This window comes from Chelonoidis abingdonii, chromosome 1 (assembly GCF_003597395.2).
Source record: "Chelonoidis abingdonii isolate Lonesome George chromosome 1, CheloAbing_2.0, whole genome shotgun sequence".
Lineage (NCBI taxonomy): Eukaryota > Metazoa > Chordata > Testudines > Testudinidae > Chelonoidis > Chelonoidis abingdonii.
In genome coordinates, this window is record NC_133769.1 from 155,927,828 (window position 1) to 155,952,963 (window position 25,136).

Sequence of the window (25,136 nt, forward strand, 5' to 3'; positions counted from 1 at the left end):
GTAATACCAATTTTTACTACTCCTCTCTTGAATACAGAAACTGATTTAAAAACCCTTTTATATCGCTAACCTCGTTTACTTTCAGATTAAATCTTTTAACTCTGCTAATTTGTTTAAACCGGTTATGTAAACCATCCAACTTTATCTTGATAAGTTCCCATTTGACCTATCTTAATAGCTCCATATTGAGACACCTTACTTCTTCAACTCTTACACTGCATCTAAGCTCTTATTAATTTCATTAAGTATTCTCATGCTCCTTGCTTACACACAATATGTTTCCGTCACCTTTAGATCGATTTCAGGATAAATTAATATAATATCTGTTACTCAATAATTAAAATTAATTATATATTCCAATCTTCATTTATTATCAAATATTATCTTTGCTAAATTCTACACTTGTATATTTTTATAAAACAATTTAATAAAATTATATTTTTATATATTAGAATTTTTAAGTCATTGACTTTACGTCATACATCTTATATAAATAAACATCCAAAATAACTCAACATTATTTATTAATAACTGATTAACAATCATCCCAATTTATTTTTAAATAAATAAATCAATGGATGTCCCACACTACGGTTCTACCCTATGCTATATAACTTTCTACTCTTTTTATTATGATTAAATAAAAATTAATATTCATAAATTTACAAATTACCAAAGATAATTTAATAATCATTAAACTACTTTATCTTTAATAGCCTAAGATACCATTTATGTAACTTCACTAATTTATTTCTTTATATCAATAAAACATATTTAATTATCTTCCTTTAACTAACCCTTTTATATGTTCCATTCTATTTCCACAATTCAAGAAAGATTTTTTTATAAATTTTAATTTCATAATCTCAGAATTTCCAAAATACTAAATTCTCTTATAGCAAAGAGAATATTCTTCCATATCTTTCAATAAATCATGATGATTTGATCACATTTAATTACCTTACAAGTGTTTAACATGGATTTATAATAATTGTTCTTTTAATCTATGTCATACAAAACAAATTAATTCAAATCCAGTTATAAATAATCTATAATAATCATATTTAAATAGTTCAGATTTAACATGCATAATTAACACTGAAACAATTCAATTTTTTATTTCTCCATCCTTTTGACATCTTTAATCAAAAGTAAATGGTTTTCTAACTACGGCATAGCTACCCACAGTGCAATGCTCCAGAAATCGACGCTAGCCTTGGACCATGGACGCACACCACCGAATTAATGTGCTTAGTGTGGCCGCATGCACTCAACTTTATACAATCTATTTTACAAAACTGGTTTATGTAAAAATCGGAATAATCCCATAGTGTAGACATACTCTCTAAAGCTGCTGGAGCTAAGAAAATTAGAGAACCACTCCTATGGTCTCATACCACCAGATCATGTCAAGACAAAGGTGTAGCGGGACACTGGATAGGGAGCCATAAAGAGACTCTTCCATTGGGACTGAGTCACCTTATTAGCTGATCTACAGTGGCTTCAAATGACAACGTTTAATGCCAACAGAACCATCCGAACCCCCTTCCCTTAGTTAAGAGCAGTGTTTGGACTAGGTTAGTACAAGAGATTGGAAAGGGAAGACAAGAAAGAGAGACTTCAGATCTTCTATCAAAGTAGTTGGAAGCATACAGCCAATGTAGCTCTAGATTAAAGAGATTCAAGAGTCATTTTATGTTCTCTTACTTTCCCATTGCTAAAATGAAAGTCCTCTGGGGCCCTCGAAATTGCTGTGCTAATTCCTTCAGGGGGGACCCACTCAAGATTAGCATCAGCACAGCAGCTTAATCACATTTATAGGGGTTACTTGTGCAACACCAGACATCGCAATGGATCCGCTGCTAAACACTGCCACCTTCCAGCCTCATGTTAGCCACTCCTACTCTGCAGTTCAGGGGAGAGGTTTCGTTGTTTTTATTTGCCAGGGTTTGCCCCCGGACCGCAGCAAGTGGTGCACGTCTTCGTGCATCCAGGAACCGGCAGGGTGCCCAGACCACCGGGTCACGCGTCAGCCCCACAGCCCAGCCTGCCCCATCCCCTGCTGGGTCACCCCGTAACCACTGACCTGACACAGCCCCGCCTCCCCCAGTCGGCAACGCGCGCGAGGGACGCCGCGGCCCCAGCCCCCTGCAGCACCCGCCCCCCCGCGAGCCGCAGGGCCCCCAGGCCGGGGCACTGGAGTGACGCCGGGGGACACGCGCTGGGACGCGGCCGGTCTGGGTACGTCACTGCGGCCCTGCGCCCCCGGCCCGAGACAGCATCGCCCGGTGGCGTCACGAGCGCAGGGAGGAGGAGACCCCGCGCGCTCGGCGCTTCGCACATCTGCCAGGTGATCGCGTCTCGCGACCGGGCAGGGGGGGGGGTCTCACCTGTGGCGGGCGGGGGCAGCCGAACCACTTCTTTGCGCTTCTCTTCAATGGCAGGCAGCGGTGACCAGCTGCTCATTCGCACAGGCGGCGCATGCGCTGTGTCACGAGCGTAGTCTCTGCCCCTGGAAGTGAGCGAATCAGGAGACCTTCTAGTTTAATGATGGGTTTTTTTAAATGACAGGTGGCGGATGCGGAGGCAGGCGATTGGCCTCCTAGGACCACGTGACAGGACAAGGCCCTTCCTGCGAAGCGGCCACGGGAGAGGTCACGTGGGCGCCGCCGCATAGCGCCGGCCCAGTCACGCCGCCGCGAGGCGAGGGGTCAGGGGTCACGTCGGCGGGGCGGAGCGCGCTGGACGAGCGGCCCGAGGCCCATGTGGAGGGGGAGCTGCAGGGCGAACCGCTAGCGCCGAGGAGGAGGCCGGAGCCGCATCGTCGGGCCCCGCACGCACTGAGCGCGGATCCCGGCCCCGCCAGGCCGCACCATGAAGGGGTGAGTGCGGCCCCGAGCTCCCGCCCGGCTCTGAGCCCGGTGGGGCCTGGCTCAGTGTCGCCGCTGCTGAGCTCCCGCCCGGCGTCCCCGGCTGGCGGCGGCTCGTCCTGCCTCTGCCCGGGCCAGCAGGGAGCCCCAGGCCCGCGGGATCAGTAGGGGGAGCCGCTGGGTCCTACCCGGGCCCGGAGTCTGCGCGGGCTGCCGGGACTGGTGGCGCGATCTTCCCGCGCCCGCCCGGGGCCAGCCCTGCTCCTGGGCCGCCGCTTCCCCAGCGAGACGTTAACCGCTTTCCAACCGTCCCGCGCGCCTTGTCCGCCCCTCGTCGTGACCCGCCACTTCCCGGCCGAGTCCCCGCTTGGGTCACTCCGGGCAGCCCCGTTCCCGTCTCCCAGCTCTCTGTGCCCGGCCTCCAGGGCCTGCTGCTGGCCCGGGCCCTTGGATTGTTGGTTGCCTTATGTTGTGTGTGGAACGGGCTGGAGAAAGCTCAGCTGTTGAGTTGCGGGGGGTGCTCGGTGTTAAAGTAATACCCGTTAATGGTTTGTCGGGTAAACACTGATACTTACCTACAGGAAGCTCACAGCTCTTCGAAAGTTCCCCACTTGCACGACAAAAGCAGCTCACCTATTCCTTGTCTCACCTTATCTGCTCCACTACAGAAATACTGGGTGGAAGAGCTGGTTCCTTCCACTCTGCTGTTGAGAAGTGCAGATTATCGTTTTGTGCGGAGGTCTTTCCTGTGAAGTTATCCTGCCAAATTGATATAAGAACGAATTAGTTCTAGTTTACAATCTCCTTAGCCTCTTTTTACGATTATAATAATAATGAAGATATAACCAGTGTAATCAAATTTGGTAGCTGGAAGGTGCTTAGCAACGTCCTGGATTGACCAGCCTTGGAAATAATGTTTTATCTTAAAATGTTGCCTGCCTGGGCCAGGTAGAATTTTGTGTGACTTTTTTTATAGGGAGGATTGAAAGGATAGTGTAGTTTCCATGAGTATTTGCTGTGATGTAGTCTTTAAATTCTGTTCACTTCTCGTTGAGGTTTCAGGACATGGATGAATGAGAAAGATCTGTGTTTTATAGCTAACAATGATTTCTGCAGTGTAATCTGTTCAGAATCTCCCTTCCTTTCTGGTTGTCATGTGAAAATGTAGCATAGGGATTTCAAATGTGGTAAAGGAAACACTGATTCCATTGCTAAACAGAGGCAACGTGGTCTAGTGCTTTGAACTCAGGACTGGAAGTCATGAGACCTGGGTTCTGTTCCCAGCTCTGTTGACCTGTTTATGTGACGTTTGGCAAGTCATTTCAGCAGTGTCTCAATTTCTTTTTCTATGAAATAAGCGTGTTCCTAAGCTGTCTTCCAGAAGTGGTGTTGCAAATAATTACTGTTTGAAAAGTGTTGTAGAAGTGTCAGATATTACTCTTCCGGTTTGGCAGCTTAAGGCAGGGTGAATAACAGGTGAAGTACTTAGGTTTTTAAACCCCTTACTATTTGTTATTAACTTGTTAGCAATTGGGATGAGGTCACATACCAAGGCTGCTTGATGATAAAAACTTGATTCTCTCTCATTTTCATGACTAGTTTCAAACACTTTAAATGGTTTTTGGGGACTGAGTCCATGAAGCTGAGAGAGAAAAAACAGGCTGCAAAACTTCAACATCAGGTAACAATGTGTAATGGCTCCATAGAAATGCATACGAATAAAAGATTGCCCAACAGGAGTGATGGATTCCTGTCTCATTTCCCACTCCCTTGGAGCTAGTCAAAGTTACACTTGCCTATGCCAAATAAGGTATGGGAAGGGCAATAGAACTGATCAGCAAAGGTGAGCCAGCAGTTGGCATAGTTATTAAGGTAAGTCAGCTCCTTTCTTGCTGGAACTAGAATTTTGTCTTTTTCTTTTCTTTGTACCCTGTCTCACAGAATTCTATGGCTTGGCTCTTCTCTAACTCCATCTTAATTGTGAATCAAGCGGAGCTATTTGGGCCTGGATACTCTCTGTGTATGTCTGTGTACGACAGGGCAGACCAGACTGGGGTCTCTTGGCAGGCTATAGTTATAGGCAGTACTCATAAGTGTGCCTGAGAGCTGCACAATCCCTCTAGTGCAGCTCTGTCAAGTTCTCTGTGCTCTTGGCTTTCAGTGACTTCTGAGTTTGGGGCTCCCATACAAGTAAAACACCGCACCACCACCCCCTCATAGTGATTTAATTCTGAATTTTATGTCCCCAATCCTGCTCCATTCAGGTCAATTCAAGAAGAAGCCATTCACAGTTCCATAATGTTCTGTGACCCTTCAGATCTAAGGAGGCAGTGGCACAGTGTATGTGGTTTGTGGCCCTTCCCTCAGTCACTCTGAATTTGAAAGAACATGGAGCAGTGAAGCTGCCTGTCCAGTTGCTTCATATGCTATGTGGAGCCTACCATATCATTCAGTGTGGCCATATCATCAGCACGGATCCAAAACCCCCTGTGCTGAGAGCAAGGGGAAATCAATGAGAAGTAAAGGGGCCTCTGCTGGCAGCTTTTGTGGCTCCTTGGATTCCAGTGTGTGAGCCTAACTGTCAGTTTCTGAACAAGTCTTCCACTGCTGGTGCTCGCAGAAGTTCACATGATTCTCTTCTAAGGAGACCTATGCTACTGGAGGGAGCCTCTTCCCATTTTAAAACTCCTGTCCATTGGACTTTCCAGTGCTGGAAGTTATAGCAGGAAAAATCCCTGTTGCTGAGGAATATTTCATAGGATGGCCTCCTCTGGAGAAGAGCTATGGTTTCTTTCAAGGAGGATGTGAAATCATCTAGCTGTGAAAAACTGTTTTCTTTGATTTGTTGTGTTTTACAAGAGGTTAAACGTTAGATTTTTGGAATGGTAATTATCAGGATCTCATTTGTTTTTCTGAAGATCATGATCATATATGTTTTTCTCTCATCTTCTACACCCTCTCCATTTTTTCATGACTTAAGCCATATCTACACTACATAATTACATCAACCTAACTTAATGTCAGCATACAGCCACCGCAGTTATTAAATCGCTTGTGTGTGCACACACTTGGCTCCTGGTGTCAGCGGTGCACATTCTCTCCGTTAGTGCTTGTACTGATTGTACTGTCATTGTGAGGTGGCTCTTGAAAGCCAATAACAGTTAATGTAAGCAACACATTTCTGCGCTGACACTGTGTTGACCTAATTATGTCAATCATGACTCTGTGCTGCTTTGGGAGGTGGTGTTACTAAATCCAGGTAGAGAGGCACTTACATCAGCAGGAGCCAAATTTACGTGAAGACACTTCCAGAGCTAGGTCAATGCAAGGCAGTTTATGTTGACTTAACCCTGTAGTGTAGACCAGGCCTAAGTTTATCCAATGTAAAGGTTATCTGCAAAACTTTTTCATGTTTGTTCACTTTGCAGCTTGTGAAATTGATGGTCCATGAAGATCTAATCTTGTTTCACTTATTTTTGCCATAAACCCAGTTTTCATTTTTTTTAATTAAAAATATTGGCTCTGATTAGTGGGGGAAAAACTTGAGAGGAACTTGAACTCCACCCCCATTGACCTCACTGTTTGCATGCAAAGCAGATGCGAATAGCATCCCTTTCTCTATATCACACTCCGTTACACTGTTTTATTAAAGTTTGTTATATTGCTGCCTCCAAGCAAAGACTGTAGAAAGGAAAGTTCTCGCTGACTTGCAAGAGCTCAAATTACAACTTGCTGATTAACATTTCTGTGGGATTTGTAATGTGTCAGAAAATGAATTTATACCACTTGCTGAGGCAGAAGGGGTGTAGCCAAAAGGCAGACTTCAAAGAGGAATGAAAAACAGAAGAGCACTTTCTCCGATGCTCTATCTGTGGCCTTAAGGATGACACTATAGGTTGATTCAGATGTTATGGTATTGTCCAGGACGGTGTTTCTCAATGACTGGTTCATGGATCAGTGCTTGTTCCTGAGATCTCCTTAACACAGTTTAGGAAGGCAGCAAACTGGTCCCTGGGATCAAAAAAGGTTGAGAAACACTGGTCCAAGGGACCCAGCTGAAATCAGGACCCTACTATGCTAGATACTGCACACGTGCATAGTAAGCGATGGTCTTTGCTGCTCCTTATCTCCCAAAAAAGCTTTGAAATTCTGAAGCCTTGCAGATGAACTCTTCCAGAGACAGCTATGGGCTTATGAAGGTGAGACTACAGTTGGGAACATTGAATATAGGCCAGAGAAGTGGTGGTAATATGCATGAAACCCCTGAAGAGCACATGATGAATAGCTATGGCTAGGCTTAGTCCTCAGATGAGTAGATATTGAGGAAACTTTTAAAGCCCTAATGCCTGAGGATATCAAACTGCAGATCAAGTTTGTGAAGCCTTGTGCTCACATTGGACTGCTTGCTGCACCTGTACAGGTAGTCTGCCACAGTAATACAGGAATGTTCTCATTCTTTAGTTGGCTGGGAAAGTGAGTCCTGAACTGAGGTCCTAGATCTGGTAATCCTGTGCTTTCATCTACCATGGGTAGAATGTGACCATCACACAACAGCTGCATTTGATACAGCACCCTGCAGGATGCATCAGAAACAACATGAGAAACACATATTTACTTAGCTCTGGCAAGCTGGGGGACAAATTGAAGCCCTATATGGGGAGGTGAGTAGGGAGACAGTGTGGGCATGGGAGTATGGATGGGAAGCAACAGGGGTGATGGGATGGATGGGGGGCTGGGGCTGGCACTTGCTGCCAAACAGCCAGGGCCCCACTGTTGGAGGAGGCAGTGAGGAGCCATTGGGGTGGGGGGGAATGACGACGACGAAGATTGAGCCTGGGATCGGCTCCTGAAGTCCCGTGGCCAGAGCCCAAGCCCCACAATGAGTCTGCCACCCCAGGCTGAAGCCCAAACCCCACCAGCTCCGGGACGGTGGGGAAACTCACGCTGGCTGCCTGCATCTCCTGCATTTTTGGCTCCAGAAGAGGATATGGCCCAACCCCTGCTGGCAGCCGTGGGAGGAGGGGCTACTGTTTTGCACCCCTCAATTTCCCACAGAAGGTGGTGGCCTCAAGAAAAGCCCACAGTTGGCTGCATTTGAAAAATGCTGTGGGGAAGAGGAGTAGGTGTGCAACCCACAGATCTTCCAGGGATAGTTGAAACAAACTGACATTCCCCTTAGTAACCTGCGTGCCTAGCAAGAAAGCTAATCTGTTTTAGAAAACTAGAGGCTCTTCTGGCTTTGAAGGAGATTCTAAGCAAAGCTATACTTTGCAGATCTTTCATAGCTCTGTTTGTTTTATATTATGGGAGTGTGTTATGTCTGGACTTCTGTTTTAACTTGCAAGCCAAAACAGAAGCAATAAAGTTAACTTGCTGCATACTGGGCAACAAGCCCTCTCCCAAGTGCTCAATTTGTTCAAAATATTTTCTCCCTCAGCCCACTTTGACTGTTCCTTGATACCTCTAGTAAAATTTGTGAGTTGGAGATTCTATTCTGCTATATTTAGAACACCCAGCTGCTTTAGATAAATCTGAGCTCTGCTATCAGTTACACAGAGATCTGTTTCAGTCAGGTACATCCCTTTAGGAAGGAACTTGCATTACTTACCATGGTAGTGTAGACATAGCTTAAGTCAACCTACACTATGCAACTCCAGCTACGTAAATAACGTAGCTGAAGTCAACATACGTTAGGTTGAGTTATCGTGGGGGGGTCGACGGGAGAACCCGTTGACTTACCTTACTCTTCTTTTCGGGGGTAGAGTACAGGAGTCGACGGGAGAACAATCCACTGTCGATTTGGTGGGTCTTATCATAGAATATCGTAGAATCATAGAATATCAGGGTTGGAAGGGACCTCAGGAGGTTATCTAGTCCAGCCCCCTGCCCAAAGCAGGACCAATCCCCAACTACATCATCCCAGACAGGGCTTTGTCAAGCCTGACCTTAACCTCTAAGGAAGAAGATTCTACCACCTCCCTAGGTAACCCATTCCAGTGCTTCACCACCCTCCTAGTGAAAAAGCTTTTCCTAATATCCAACCTAAACCTCCCCCACTGCAACTTGAGACCATTACTCCTTGTTCTGTCGTGTGGTATCACTGAGAACAGTCTAGAACCATCCTCTTTGGAACCCCCTTTCAGGTACTTGAAAGCAGCTATCAAATCCCCCCCCTCATTCATCTTTTCTGCAGACTAAACAATCCCAGTTCCCTCAGCCTGTCCTCATAAGTCATGCACTCCAGCCCCCTAATCATTTTTGTTGCCCTCCACTGGAATCTTTCCAATTTTTCCACATCCTCCTTATAGTGTGGGGCCCAAAACTGGACGCAGTACTCCAGATGAGGCCTCACCAGTGTCGAGTAGAAGGGAATGATCACGTCCCTCAATCTGCTGGCAATGCCCCTACTTACACAGCCCAAAATGCCATTAGCCTTCTTGGCAACGAGGACACACAGTTAACTCATATCCAGCTTCTTATCCACTGTAACACCTAGGTCCTTTTCTGCAGAACTGCTTCCTAGCCATTCGGTCCCTAGTCTGTAACAGTGAATGAGATTCTTCTGTCCTAAGCGCAGGACTCTGCACTTGTTCTTGTTGAACCTCATCAGATTTCTTTTGGCCCAATCCTCTAATTTGTCTAGGTCTGTCTGTAGCCTATCTTCACTAGACCCTGTTAAATAGATCACCAAGGGATTGATCTTGGAGTGTCAATCCTGGCTGTAGCGTAGACATAGCCTTATGGTTGAATGGGGCTGAGATTCTTGTAACATTAAGAAACTTGGAATTTCCCCTTCCCTTCTTCATATTGGGTTCTAACTGGTTTTCAGAACTCTGAATATTGACTGTCTCTGAAGTTTCTCTTCATGATTCATGTTTTTGGGAAATGATTTGAATTCCTTTTGAACTGTAAACTGGTATAGCATTGCTTCCTTTGAATACACTATCAAGAGGACACATTCAGCCTTGGTGTAAGCAGCTGCCAGTGAAGTGAGGGGGACTCGTCAGTTCCACCAGGGCCAAATTGGTTATTTACCTACCAACTTCAAATCTCTAGTTTGCACAGTAACACCAACTCTGCACTCACCTATGTACAGTTTTCATCCCATGCCACAATGAGTTGTAATTAGATCTCAGGGGAAAGCAGGCTTCTGTTTGGCAAGCACTTGAAAGAATATAGGGAGTGATCCTGAGAGTGGAAGTGTTAATGCCAGTGTTCTGGGCAGGCTTCCAGTTTCAGTAACTATATAGCACCTCACTAAATTCCCATTTCCATTTCAATTTGATCTAGAATCCTTCTTTGCTTCCTTTCTTAAATGTGTGTCGTGTTTCTGTGCATTGTCAGCAGCTGCATTAGACCCCAGAAGTGGTGGGTACCCTTCAATAGTGAAGTGATTCCTTTCCATAATATTTGTGGGATGAGAAGTGCCATAGTATGGAAAAATCAAAGTTTCTCTGGAGTTCGGCTTGCAGCTAGACTTCTAATCCTAAGGCCAGGTTTCTCAGACATCCTTGTAACGTAACTCTGGAAGTCGAGCTTGACTTTTTGAAAACATGAAGTAGACTTTTTTGGACGTTAAATTAAACGAACACTTTTTTTCAGTTTCAGGGATTTTTTTAAAAAAAACCACAAGTGTCGAAGAGGAATGGTGTACTATTTTTGTCCAGTGGACCCACACTCCACCAGACTTGAAGTTGCATGTACTCTGTGACATATTTGCCCTAAACTCTATAGTGAGGCCCCTTGAATTTTATCACAATGTGACACTACACACTGGAAATTCTTTGTCAGCTTAATTTATGGTCAGTGGAGAGTCTATTATCTAATTTAGCAAGAAACAGTACAGTCCTGACCCTTTGCTTTAATTTGGTATTAAATTCTATTTTATGTTGACAAGTTTAATGGGCTGCAGAATTTTGTATTAAAAACACCAACTGTGAGGTAGAAATTTTGGGAGTGGGGTGTCAGAGCAAGACATGATGGCATCTGGGTAGGGGACAAATGGGACTCCGGACATCTGTATAGGTGATAGAGTAGTTTGAGATTATGAGCTGAGGACATTACATGGATGTTTCTGCTAAAATTTATTAGTGAAATGTAGGTTTCGGTGTTAACACTCCATTAAGATAGGGGACATTTCATCTCGTTGATTGTTTCTCATGAGGGTATGGCTACACTTGAAATTTCAAAGTGCTGCCGTGGCAGCGCTTTGAAGTGTGAGTGTGGTCAGAGCGCCAGCGCTGGGAGAGCTCTCTCCCAGCGCTGCACGTAAATCACATCCTCTACGAGTGTAGCTTGCAGCTGCTGCTGTAGCCATGCTCCCAGCGCTGCGGCACTGATTACACTGAGGCTTTACAGTGCTGTATCTTGCAGCACTCGGGGGGGTGTTTTTTCACACCCCTGAGCGTGAAAGTTGCAGCGCTGTAAAGTGCCAGTGTAGACATACCCTCAGGCTGTCTGAAGACTCTAGTATATATGACTGCATCTGTTACCCTAGAGCAGTGGTCTCCAGCCTTTGTACACACAAGATCACTTTTTGAATAAGTGCAACCCAGGATCTACCCTGCCCTTTCTCCGAGCCCCTGCCCTGCTCACTCCATCCTCCCCTCCTCCATTGCTTACTCTCCCCCACCCTCGCTCACTTTCATCGGGTGGGGACTGGGGCCAAGGGGTTCAGAGTATGAGAGGGGGCTCTGGGTTGAGCCTGTGGTAGGAGGTGGGATGCAGGAGTGGCCTGTGTTGTCACTGATGCAAATTAAGAGAAAAGCATGGCCAAATAATATTTCTGTTGTCACAGATGCTTTGTCAGAGACCTGTTTAGTCTAGGGCAACTTTACAAGTCCTTAGATTTGAAGACAGAAAACTTTCTGTGCAGACTGACTTTTGCAGATGGTGAACTTCAGCATGTATGTGGTGAACGGTCTCTGTTCTTCACGCAATCATGCTGTCCTATCTCTCCCTAGACAAAATGAATTTATTTTTCTTTGTCCACAATTCTTCGCAGCTAATGCAGTATATGTGATTTTCAGATCTTTAAGGCCTGTTGTGGAACTTGTATATTGTCCACGCGGGTGCTCTGAAGAGCAGTGTTGGGCCAGGCTGAGCTTTGAAGTCCTGTGCAAACTGCAGGGACATTTGGAGAGGGAGGCCTGTTTGATGAGAAATGGAGTGCCAAGCTCTCCTGCAGTTCATGAAGGTTTTTGGGGTGTAATTTATGTGATGACTTAATCATGTAGTGATATACACTGAAAATATGCTTTCAACAAAAGATTCCTCTGTGGCATTGTATCTAGTCCTCTGTTCTTGCTGGCACTGACTTTCTAGATGAAATCCAGTTACAACTGCTATCAAGAACTGGGTTTGATGCATTTTAAAGGACTATTTGCAAGCTTGTGGATTTTAGAAGAACCATGTCTAGAGCACTGAGTGAATGTTCAGATGAGACCCTGCACTAATGGCATGTTAGGTATTCTTGCAGCAGTGAAAAGAGGGGCTTGCAACATCACCGTTTGCTCCAGAGTAAGTCACTTTGGTTCAAGCCTTCCTTTACACTTGTGCAGTGCAATGACGCTGAGTAAAAGGAGAGAGAGGTTGCACTGATGCTGATGCACTAGTGCCAAAATCCTTAATGTAGACATGCTCAGAGTAGCCTAAGGCGCAAAAGATAGCAGTGACACAGAGGGAATGGCAACAATTGCGAGGGGAAGCAGGAAAAATGGGTTCTTTGTGGAGTAGCTCCACCAGGCCACTTGGTTCCCAGCCATTCCTGCGTTTAATACGCTCAGATTTCTTAAAATAAGCTATAAAGTAGAAGTAGGGTGATATTAGCTGTGTACATGGTATTGGCAATGTCATTACTGGAATATTGCATGCAGTATTGGTGTCATACTCTAAAAGGGAAATTGAAAAACTGGAGAGGGTTCAGAAACAAGCTACAAGAATGATTAATGGTGTGGAAAACACACCTTACAATGACACTAACCAAGGTTAATTTATTTAGTTTAGCAAAGGAAAGGTTAAGAGGGAGCAGGATCAGTCTATAATTATCTACAGAGGGAGAAGATACCTGATACTTGAGAGCTCTTTAATCTAGCAGGCAAATATATGACAAGATCTAGTGGCTGAAAGTTGGAAGTCAGCAAAGTTCAAATTGGAAATAAGATGCAGTGTTTTTTTTAAGTGAGCGTAATTAACCATTGGAATATATTGCCAAGGGATGCAGTAAATTATCTATCACTTGAGTCTTAAAAAGCCATGCAGTCTTGATTTAAAAAGATAAGATATGCTCTAGTAGCTTAGCCACAGATTTTTGGGCTCAATGCAGGAATCACTAGGAGAAAACTATGGCTTTTGTTATGCAGGAGATCAGACTCAGAAGGATCATTGTTACAATCTAAGTCTTAGAATCTATGAATGGAAAGCAGCCTTGCAGTCCTTGTGAATGCTACAGTAGCTGTACAGAAATAATGCACACTTTATAAAGTGTGTTTGGGCTGCGTACACTGTTTACAGTATATATTGGGGGTTCTATTCCTGTGTCCCTTAGATCTGTAGTAGCTCTTGCAGACCATAACACTATGCTTAAAAAACACAAACCTAAATTCCTTCATTGCTGGTGGTAGTTGACTTGATAGTTAGTTAAGATGGATATTGTACCTAAAGCGTTTAAATACAGTTGAACTTGTCAGTAGCTAATCAAGAGACTAAAAAATTGTTTGCTTAAAGAAGTTGATCTCTTAATAAAACATGTATCGCACGTGTTTGGGGCAGGGTGCTTGAAGACAGCAGGGTGCCTAGTTCAGCAGAGGTCGTACTGGTTTTACTTATTCTGCATATGTCACCTATACTTCTTTTCTTTCTTCCAAAGACAGTAACCCATGTGAACAGCTCTAGCTGTTTGGAAAGAAAAAGTGCAGGAAATCGAAATTCTGGACGCTTGTACTTATCTCGAACCTTGCCAGCCTTTGTAAAATGGTCTTCCTGAAAACAGAACTGTGTTAGAGTTTTAAAAAAAAAAAAAGCTAATGGTGTCACTTGGGCAGAAGAAAATTCTAGTTGTCTATACATTAGTCAATAAAATTGAGGCTGTAGATTACTCTGGAATCATCCATGCTTGCTCCTCATTCATCACAATGGGCTGGCAGCTCCCTATGTATAGTGATGTCCACTTGGAACAGAGTTTTTTTTCCATTATGCTAGTCCTTGCTAAAGCTGTGGAAGCATTCTTTTACGTCCCCCTCCATAGCTTGGGGAGAAATTAGCAGGGATGGTGGGTACAGTTGATATCCCCACTCATTGTTGTCCTGGATGCATCATGTTCCTACCAAGAGTCTGTATTCTGGGTTTATGAAAGGACATGTTATTTCTCCTCAGTATTGTTCATCATAATGATATTTCAGTTCTGTTCCTGTCATATTTAACAGCAACAGTGACTTTGATGACTGTAATCTCATCCCCTTCCCCCTCCCCCCCCAAGTAGTAGTTCACCACTATATTAAAACAGATCTGGCTAAGTGCTAGTGGCAATATTTTGTGCAGTCTCCAGGACTCTCTGGGAAGGAGGTTTAGGGAGGATCTGCCTTTCGTGTGTTAATTTGACTTATCTTAGGTTTATCCGCTAAGGACTTTTGTTGAAAATAAGCACAAATTCAGGACTATCTTGTTAGTAGTTGGACTTGGCTAAGGAGCTTATTCTGTACATTGAACAGATGGAGAGAGGCAAGCATGAGGCTGGCACAGAGACAATCTTAGTGAATCTGTGGTAAAAATTTAAGGGGAAGGTTTGAAAACTAGTGCCACTTGGCTCACAGGCAGATTCTGACATTCTCTTGTCATGTTCTCCTTTTGCTCTTTCTCCAAAGCTGCCACAGCGCCCGCCCCACACACAATATTTTGTGGAGTGCCAGCCTTGTGTAACCATTTCAAGACCTTTAGCATCTTCTGAATTTATGGTACTGATTGGGACTTTTTCTTGGTATTAAAGCAGCTGTCCGCAAAAGAGGGAGTAGGAGCTGTGTGTGCGTGTTGACCCCACACCAATGATTCAGGTAGCTATTCAATTGGCTGTTCAGCTAACTAGCCCTCTGTGTATAAATAAAATGCCTGGTTTTAAATATTTGATATACTTATAAATTGTGGGTTTGTAGAGGTGTTAAGCATGTTTTGATTTGTTCCAGTAGCCGGATCGAGCTGGGAGATGTGACGCCACACAACATTAAGCAGCTGAAGAGGTTAAATCAGGTCATTTTTCCTGTCAGCTACAATGACAAGTTCTACAAGGACGTGCTGGAGGTTGGCGAACTAGCCAAATTAGGTACAGTTTTTGTCAGTAGTTTTGGGGGTGGGTGGAAGTATTACCCTCCTCTGTTCTTGGTATTTGTGATACTAGCTCCTCCTGTTCCGTTAAGCAGTGAAAATATGCTTAGCTCTGTATGAGACACAGAAGAAGCCACAGTCCCTACCCCAGTGGTCCTCAACCTTTTTGGCTTGCGGGCACCAGCTGAAGGACCACTGTGGCGGTAGAGCGCCGAAATTCGGGAGCGACGCCTCTCAACGACGTCACTTGTCAACAGCAAGCGGCGTCATCGAGAGGCGTCCCTGCCAAAATGCCACTGCGGCATTTCAGCAGGTGCTCTCCCAGGGACAAGGACACGGGCGCATTAAGATGGCCCTGTGGACACCATGGTGCCCGCGGGCACTGCGTTGGGGACCCCTGCCCTACCCTAAAGAACTTGCAGTCTAAATAGGGTCTCTCTATTGGGAGTAGGTGTTCTGTCCATTACCAGCGGAAGCACAGGAAGATGTACATGGAATCTCACCCCTTCTCCCCAAGTGGTTCATTGGCTGGACTTCTGATTAATCAAATCCTTTGACATGAGCACCACAGTGCAAACATCGCCCAGAAAATGTTAGCCAAGATTTAACATTTACCTGAAGGCGTCTTGGAGCACTGTGGAAGGAGTTAATTGGACATATGACTTATCTGACCAAAAGTTTTATTGTATTTTAGGGAGGAATATAATTATCCATGTTCCCCGGAAAAAGTGGTTGTGGGGAACGAAGTGAAGGAAGACAAATGAAGGATAGGATATTTATAAGACTTGAGATTTCTAAATGACCAAAACTTGACTGTTTCCCTCCCTGGCAGCATATTTCAATGATATTGCAGTGGGTGCGGTATGCTGCAGAGTGGATCACTCTCAGAACCAGAAGAGACTTTACATCATGACACTTGGATGCCTGGCACCCTATCGAAGGCTAGGAATAGGTAAGGCTGTCTGCATTTTGATCTGTGTCTTCAAAGAAACATGAGTTCTGGGCCAGCCTTCTGAATGCTTTTCCAAAGTTTTCATTTCCTTTGATACAGCAGAACTTAATGCTTTATTAGAGGATGATTCCTGTCTTAGGAAGGGAACTGTGGGAAAGAAGAACTTGGTTTATAGTGAACTCTGCTTTCCCTGTCCTGTGGAAGTGAGACTCCACTTCTATAGTGCTTTCTAACTCAAGATTTCAAAGGGCTCTTTTATGTCAAGCCTAAGACCCTCCCTGTGATGTAGGTATTCTGTTTTACAGATAAAAAATACTGAAGCAAAGTGAGGTGAAATGACATGCCTTAGGGTCTCACAGCCAGTTAGTGGCACACATAGAAATATAACCTGCTCTTCCTACTGGACAATGCTCCTTCCGTTCACCATGTATGTTAGTTTTTTCCGTCACAATAAGTTAACTCTCCTCGTTTGAGGGGAGCTGCTATTTTCTCTCTACATCACGGTGTATAGCTTGGGGGTTTTTTCAGCTTTTTCTCCCAGATCTGTGGGCCTCTCACATTAATCCAGGCCTTTTATTTCATTAAAATGTTTCATTGGGACAAATTGAAGTCAAAAATGAAGTTTTATTCATTTAAATTATTTGTTACCTGCTTGTCAGGTAATGTTAATAATACTGCCACTGCTATTACTTAAATTTAATTGCATTCTTTGCTCACTTTAAGGCCTTGGAAGTTTGCTTTTGAAGAAGGTTCTCTAATCAAATCATTGGTACTACATAGAGTTGCTTATGAGCATTGCTAGGCTTTAAGCTTTTTCTGTTAGCTTGAAAAGCATTAAAGCATTATCTTAAAAGAAATGATAAAGAATCAGATTTTGCGAACAGTTAAAGGAGGAAAGATAGGCCTATTAACCTTAATTTAATTTGTTTAAACTCTCTGCATCTGTTCACCTATGGGGAAAATACATCACACGGTATTGGGAGGCTTTAATTCATAAATCTGTAAGGTGATTTGAAATCTTTCATGAAAGGTGTTACAGAAGAGCAAACTATTCTGTTCAGTAATCTTTTCTGTTCGAAGTATGTTTCCTGGTCTTCTGACGTGAGGTTTCTCTTCTTTTTAATGTCTTCTTTCGCAGGAAGTCCTCCTTGTGATTGATATTTTTAAGCTTCCCTAAGGCCTTTGGATTTGGGCAACTTAATTTTAAGTTACTGTTTAAAATACCCAGTGTATACATTTTAATGTTCCTAACAGCCTCAAATAACACTTAAAACATGAACTGCAGTATGTATGCTAATTTCAGAGTATCGTAACAATGCTCTCAGCACATGCTCTAGGAGTATGTCATATGAACTCACTAAAAGCAGTACGTCCCTGCTTAAGGAATTAAACAATTACAGAGCTGACTGCAAACATTAAACTGATTTGGTTGCACATCTGTGGGGTGATTAAGTCTCTTTATTCCTTGGCAGGAACTAAAATGTTGAATCACGTCTTAAACATCTGTGAGAAAGATGGCACTTTTGACAACATCTATCTGTAAGTAAATGACACTCTTATTCTCCTGGACTTGGGAGAGGCTGCATAGGGGAGTGAGGAGGGTGCAATATAATTTCAGTTTCAATTGTTGTGGAATGATGGGTCAAATGTAGTCCCATCTTGCAAGTACTGCCCAGCCAGTCAGCATTTAAGTTCTGGGTTTGTTCCAGGCACTGCCTAATAGCAGAAACTTCCCTAATTTTGGAAGGTTTCCTTCAAAAGTAGTGCTGAATTTTAAAGTAGGGCTGTTGATTAATCACAGTTTAATTTTTTTGAGTTAATTGCATGAGTTAATCATAGTTAAAATTAATCATGATTAATTGCAGTGTTAAACAATAGAATACCAATTGAAATGTATTAAATATTTTTGGATATTTTTCTACATTTTCAAATATATTGATTTCCATTACAATATAGAATACAAAGAGTACACTGCTCTCTTTATATTATTTTTTCTTACAAATATTTGCACTGTAAAAATGATTAAACAAAAGAAACAGTATTTTTCAATTCTGTAGTACAATCTCTATCATGAAAGTGCAATTAAAATGTAGGGGGTTTTTTGTTATATAACTGCACTCAACAACAAAATAGCACCTACAAGTCCACTCAGTCCTACTTCTTGTTCAGCCAATCGCTCAGACAAACAAGTTTGTTTACATTTATGGAAGATATTGCTGCCCACTTCTTAATTACAATGTCACCTGAAACTGAGAACAAGCTTTTGCATGGCACTGTTGTAGTTGGCGTCACAAGATATTTACATGCCAGATGTGCTAAAGATTCATATGTCCCTTGATGCTTCAACCGCCATTCCAGAGGACATGCTTCCATGCTGATGACACTTGTTTTAAAAAAAAAAAAAAAAAATGCGTTAATTAAATTTGTGACTGAACTCCTTGGGGGAGAATGTATGTCTTCTCATCTCTTTTACCCTCATTCTGCCATATATTTTATGTTATAGCAGTCTCTGATGATGACCCAGCACATGTTCGTTTTAAGAACACTTTCACTGCAAATTTGACAAAATGCAAAGAAAAAGAAACAGATCTTTTTTTATAAGACCCATGACAGCAATTAAGTCTGCTAGCAGTTTAGCATAGAAAACTAAAGGCTGTTTAGGGCAGGGGTTCTCAAACTGGGGGTCAGGACTCCTCAGCGAGTTGTGAGGTTATTACATGGGGGTTGCGAGCTGTCAGCCTCCACCCTAAAACCCGCTTTGCATCCAGCATTTATAATAAATATATTTAAAAAGTGTTTTTAATTTATAAGTGGGGGGTCACACTCAGAGGCTTGCTGTTTGAAAGGAGTCACCAGTACAAAAGTTTGAGAACCACTGGTTTAGGGGGATTATCTGCCACCTCCCCAAGAGTTTCTGTTCTCCCAAGCTTTGTAAAACTCTAAAGAAGGAGGAGAAATGTTTCCCAAACCTCATAGAATCTGTCTGTGCTACAAAAACTGTTGTATCTGTAACGCAAAGCCCCAACTACATCTGAACAGTCGGGTCTTGCCTGTGTGTATTGGGCCAAGGCATGTGTTAATACCATAGGAGTACTCTTATGTTGTGGCAGAATCCATGATACAATTGTCATTGATGAGCCTTATTTTACTGTAGTGTTTAGAGTGTGTTACTGAAGGAAGTTACACAATCAAACTGCAGTAGTGGCTCCAGTGAAACTAGGTTGTATTGTTATATTTCACAAAATATCTGCCACTAGGGTGACCAGATGTCCTGATTTTTGGGTCTTTTTCTTATATAGGCTCTTGTTATTGCCCCACCCCCTGTCCTGATTTTTCGCACTTGCTGTCTGGTCACCCTATCTACCACTTCCATTTCAAGACAGGTTGAAGCTACTGAGCTGATACTGTTAATACTTAACACTTCACGCTTCATATTATCAAAGCACTTTATATGCTGTCTAGCTGGTCCCCACAACAGTTCTCTCAAGAGAGGCATTAAGTTTATTTTACAGATGGGGAAATAGAGGCAGAGAAGTGAGGTGATTAGCTAAAAGTCACAAAGGAAATCGCTGTTAGCGCAGGATTAGATGTCACAAGTTCCTAATTCTCAATTCTGTGCTCTAACTATTAGATCATGACACCTAACTCTAGAGCGTCACCCCCTCACCTCAATCATAGGGCTAGTCTACACTGGCAATGTTTTTAAGGTGCCTTGTGTGGGTGCGGTGCAGAACTGGGAGAGAGCTCTCCCAGCGCTCTAAAAAAAAACCACCTCCACAAGAGGCGGAGCTGCCAGCACTGGTGCACTGTCTACACTTGGCACTTTACAGCGCTGAAACTTGCTGCGCTCAGGGGGTGTTTTTTCACACCCCTGAGCAAGAAGGTTGCAGCGCTGTAAATTACCAATGCAGACAAGCCCTTACTCTCTCTCCCTGGATATACAATTCCTGAGTGTGTAGGCTACCTTTTATACTACAGAAAATGCTGATGTCTTTTTCTCTATCTTCCTCTGTGTTCTAGGCATGTCCAGATCAGCAACGAGTCAGCAATCGACTTCTACAGAAAGTTTGGCTTTGAGATCATTGAGACGAAGAAAAACTATTACAAGAGGATAGAGCCAGCAGATGCTCATGTCCTGCAGAAAAACCTCAAAACCCCTTGTCTTGCCCAGAACGCAGATGTGCAAAAGACCGACAACTGAACAAAACCCCAATGAACACTTTCTTGCACTTGCTTGTCGCCAAATAAGGAAAGAGAGGCCTGTTGATTTTTTTTTTTCTCCCCTTCCCTTCATCTTACATTGTTTTCTTGCCCTCTCTCCAGCAAAATGTAATGCTTTTCCCAAGGATTGTCCAATCATGTTTGGGTTTTTTAGCTCTCCTTTTTGTTCACCAGGATGGGAAGAGGTGTACGGATCTCTTTAAGTTTGAGGTGTGGAGGGCTTGGGTAGGCTTTCCTGAAGTCAGTTGCCTTCAGTGAGTGATTTATCTCATGCTTTCACACTGAAAAGTAGGGCCTAAAAAAATCTGTGTACTGAAAGAAAAAGCAATATCTTGTCCTTTTGAGTTCTGTAATACCAGTTTGGTTTTTTCAGCCCCTGAAATATGTGTGAACTTCATTTTAGCAATTCTCTTGTCTCTCTTCTCTCTCCTTCCCCAGGCCCCCCAAAATGTTTAATGTTTCCAAATATTTTTGTTTGACTTTTTCTCCATCTCTTGCTGAGAAGAGCAGGCTGGTTTACTAGCACATTTATTGTGCCTGGGCTGAAAGTTATCACCCCAGCTGGTGCTACATTCCTTGATTGACCCGAAAAAGGATTCAGAGTGAGTTTTAGTTTCTTCCTTTTCAGCTACCATCACCATTCATCCTACCCCATTCCCACCAGACTCTTGCCAGGATAAGAGCTGAATCTAATGTCAGCAAGAAGAGCTTTGCAAAAACATGTATCCTGAGGTGATGTGCTTGTTTCAAGAACAAGTGAAATTCTCCAGGACTCAGCTGTCCATAAGGGGCAGCTCTTTTTATCCAGACTACTGGAATGGGAGAAGGGACTGTAAGCATCATGTCCACTTCAGTTCTAAGGCAAGTGCCTGTGTCCAAGGGTTAGTCTGGTGCTAAGGATGTCAAACCTGTGGTAACAAAGAAACCTGAGATTGGAGCAAGGGTGGAGGAACCAGGCAGTGAGACTGAGAAGGGAAACCAGAGTCTTGACCCTAATCAAATAGCTTTGCAGGGGATCTCAGAAATGGCCTGGGCTCTGCCGAGTTTATATGCTCTGTGGGTATGAAGGGATTAAGAACTGTTCTTTGAACTCCTCTGAAGACTTTTCTCCCATCTGCCAGTGATGCAGTTCTCCTCTTGGAAAGGGTGTTTCCTGGAGCACCAGCGAAAGCGGCTCAGACTGGCACATCTTATGGGATTTGGAAAATAGGCTGGCTGGCTGACTGGCTTCTTCCTAGTACTGTAACATAAAAACTATAGTAAACTTTTTACTGAGCTCTGCTTTGCATCCTTTCATGCTTCATTTGCGTGAATTTCAGTGCTACCTTGTACACGCTGTTGCCAGCAATTACATACCAACTTGACCTAAGACTCTTCCAAGCATCTGGGAAATGCACTGAATTGAAACTGACCCTCCTGCCTCATCACTTAGATTGAGATTAAACTGCATTCCTTTGCCATTAGTGGGTTTAGTTTTTTTTAATTCAGCTGCCTGTTAAGCCTATCTGCTTCAAAAGCCTCCAACCCACGGTGCACGTAGCAGTATACATCTTGTGAGCAGGTGCTGTTGCTCTGAGGCTGACTTGGGAACCAAGGATTTTGACGTTAGGGGTGTGAGAATAAGGCAGGAAAAAAAATCTCACACCTCATATTATGCAATCTACTTCCCTGGTATCAAAAAGAGGCAAGCCCAAAACTGTCCCTACTCATGAGGTGCACAAAGGTTACTGAAGTGTAGCTTTTTGAATACATTGATGAGCCTGAACTGGATAACTGCTCATTGACTTCAGTTTCTGGGTTTATGCTAGTTAAGGCTTGGTGGTAGAACTCCCCGTTGGCTTTGTAAAAGCCCAGCTATAGTGGCCAGGGGAACTGTGTTCATATCATCCTTTGGTGGCTCTAGCTAGAAAAGTGCTGACAGTGTTTCCTTGGCCATAGATTACCTAGTTTTTTAAAAGTTTTATAGCATAGTTAGACCCTGCCTACACTGATTATGGAGGCAGTTCCAGCACCTTTCTAGCAAGAATCGTGTTGAAGCACAATTAGTTCCTCAGATGCCAATGTGGTTTTCTTGACTAGTTGTAGACAGGTCTAAAAGGTGTTAATGGAGGGGAGAGAATATGCATTGGAGGATGTTCATGCAGCACAGCTATAGTTCAGACCATAGCTGTTTTTTGTGCCAAGCGATCTTGATTCTTCTAGAATTAAGTGGTAAGTGTTTGGGTTGGGGAGGGGAGTATAGGGGTGAGCTTTTTAGGACTTGCTGCTGTTGTAGGCTTCCAGAAATCTGTGGTTTGCAGGCAGTTTTCAAAAGCATAAACGAGTCTGGTGTCTGGCCTAGCTTGGTTTGTCTCTGTCCGTTTTTGCTTTGGGCTGCCATCATTCTATGAATGTATCCCTCAAAAAATTTCTTAACTCCCATTCCACAGCAAACCAGTCTCACCTCACTTCTAACTAAATATTTTATAGGAAATGGAAGGGAGCGAAACCAGAAATCAAGGCTCCTTTTCTCAGACTATTAGTCTTGCAAAACGGTTTTTTGTACGCTTAAGCACACACATAATAGGTTTAATCTAAAACCTCTTCAAAAGCTGCACCCCATACCTGGGAAGAAGAGCAATGGTTCTGGCTATCAAACGGTTGTGTTAATATTAGTGTACCCAGACTGTTGGGTATGGAAGGAGAACTTACCACGGTGCTGTCAGTAGGAGACACTGGAACAGTGTTGAGTATGAGTTTGTCTGCAGTAAATTTCTATTACTTCAAATGTTACTGCAGCAGGACCTCCCATTAGCTTGAAAATAATAGCATATGCACAACAATTTAAAAAGTTAGGAGTGTCTATGAAATAATCACCAGCACTTCTGTTCTGGATTAAGAGCTTGCATGCAAAATTTAGGCTGTGTACGTGCAAGTTGTTTTGAAACCTCTCTACAATAGTTTACATCCTTCAGTTGAACCATGAAGATAATGTCTCCCATAATATAGGGGCAAGGGAAAAGAAGCACCCAGAAGTATGTCCCTCATTTGGGGGGATGGAGTGTTTTGGGTTTTTTTGTATACACAAATGGGCTGGGTTTATATGGTGCAGTTAATAGTTAAGCCTGCCGACTGAACATGACATGCTGTTACAGCTAAAAGAAATAAGTGATACTGTGTTAATTCTTGATGGTGCCCTGTGATGTCTAGTAAATTTGAACCAAAAAACCCCCACTGTTACATTCTCCTCCCCTGTGCTGTGATCCAGGGTCAGCAGCTATGCACAGAGTCTGTTTTGTAATGTGTGTGCTGACTTGGATGTTTTTTTGAAATCTGCAACTGCCTCGTACTGAATATGGCTGAGATTGCCCTGTCTTTTGATTAGGACTTGTCTGAATGTGCCGGTGCACTGTGCAGCTTACAGATGCATCCTCAATGTTATGACTTTTAAATTGCAGGGGTTATCAAATTCTTTACAAATATGGTCCATTTTTAATCTAGATCATTGCCCTTGTACATCAGGAGCATGTTTTGTTTTTCTCAAACTCTTGAAAGTAAAACTTTTAAAAATACTGTTCAGAATAAACATGCACTATTGGAGTTATGTCATCCATGATTTGTCTTGTGCATTTCTTGCAACTTAGCTTTGTTTTCCATCAATCCTTGGTCTGTCTGAAATCAGGGTGGGGTTTTACTGACACTAGGAAGGGGCAAAACTTGCCTGTTTGGTTTTTTTTTTTTTCTTTTTAAAAAACTCCCATTAACTCAGAAGGCTGAGAGAGACTCGAGCACTGCAAACAAAAAAATGACCAATTTAAAGTACCGTATATACTCTTTCATTAGCCTGTTCGTTTATAAGCCAACCCCCCAAGATGGTTAGGTAAAAATAGCAAAAACTATAGGACCCTTTCATAAGCTGACCCTATATTTCAGTGGTTAGCAAACTTTGGCTTCTGGCCCATTAGGGTAAGCCACTAGTGGGCCTGGACATTTTGTTTACCTGGAGTGTTCGCAGGCATGGAACCCCTCAGCTCCCAGTGTCTATGGTTTGCCGTTCCCAGCCAATGGAGTGCGGAGTGGCCCACTCCGCAGTCCATTGGCTGGGCAACGCAACACAGCACTCGGTCAGAAGGGCTCTGTGCCATGCAGATGTCCAGGTAACAAACTGCAATGTATTAGATATTCCATTCGTGATTTCCATAGAGTTTGAAACCACAATTTTGCATGTAGTCCAATTATAAACCACCCCATTCTTTTGATGCATCCTTTTTTTTTTTTTTTTTTTACCACAAATATTCAGCTTATGAACAAATATATACGGTAATTGCAGCATCTGTTTCCTTAATACATCCCAGTAAAATTACTTTGTAGGTCAACTTTATCCCAAAATGCTAAATATGAGGCACCAGAAACTGCCCCATACTTAAGCTTCTCATGCAGTTTCTGTATAACAGTAATTTTTCATAGTGCTCTAAAATGTATGTGTATAGTCAAACTGGGCTGAAAACTGCTGTCCAAGCAGATGTGATCACTCGATCAAGGGATTTCCAAGATATAAACTCCCTCATTAAAATTACTTGCTTTTAAAATTTCCAGTTTAGCTTTTTGAGCAAAGCTGGACAATGATAGGGGCAGTACCCACATAACTTAAATCATGAGACTTGCCCTGCTCACAGCCATTGTCTTGTCACAAAAAAACCTGCTCCCAAAAGCAGTAGTTGAAGTTACTGAGTCTGCAATGTGGAGTGCCCGGCTCTTGTGAGCCTGGATAGAATGCTGTGGCTGAGCTGCTAGCTGCA

The 25,136-nt window shown here is 43.3% G+C and overlaps 2 protein-coding genes across 4 annotated transcripts in view; one reads left to right on the top strand and one right to left on the bottom strand.

The window, feature by feature from the left end:
• ATP6V1A (ATPase H+ transporting V1 subunit A) overlaps positions 1 to 2,507 on the bottom strand; it is a 44,261-nt gene extending 41,754 nt beyond the window's left edge. For both annotated transcript variants that reach the window (XR_004372763.2, XM_032773613.2), the window contains exon 1: positions 2,391 to 2,507. The gene's annotated coding sequence lies outside the window, so the exon portion shown is untranslated. The remainder of the gene's footprint in view (positions 1 to 2,390) is intronic.
• A 150-nt stretch (positions 2,508 to 2,657) lies between these two features.
• NAA50 (N-alpha-acetyltransferase 50, NatE catalytic subunit) lies at positions 2,658 to 23,948 on the top strand. Of its 2 annotated transcripts, none has more exons than XM_032773617.2 (5): positions 2,658 to 2,882; positions 15,050 to 15,183; positions 16,018 to 16,137; positions 17,610 to 17,676; positions 20,158 to 23,948. In XM_032773617.2, exons 1-5 carry the CDS (start codon positions 2,875 to 2,877, stop codon positions 20,336 to 20,338), a joined length of 510 nt encoding a protein of 169 aa, XP_032629508.1. In that variant the 5' UTR covers positions 2,658 to 2,874; the 3' UTR covers positions 20,339 to 23,948. The 2 variants fall into 2 exon arrangements, with proteins under 2 accessions (XP_032629508.1, XP_032629507.1); XM_032773616.2 differs by having other exon boundaries at positions 2,701 to 2,882; positions 15,047 to 15,183.
• Positions 23,949 to 25,136: the final 1,188 nt, after the last annotated feature.

Bases quoted from the DNA above. Each gene is read 5' to 3' on its own strand.
- NAA50 (XM_032773616.2), top strand. The intron at 15,184-16,017 runs GTACAGTTTTTG...CCTCCCTGGCAG, and splicing joins TGGCGAACTAGCCAAATTAG to CATATTTCAATGATATTGCA. The intron at 17,677-20,157 runs GTAAGTAAATGA...TCTGTGTTCTAG, and splicing joins ACTTTTGACAACATCTATCT to GCATGTCCAGATCAGCAACG.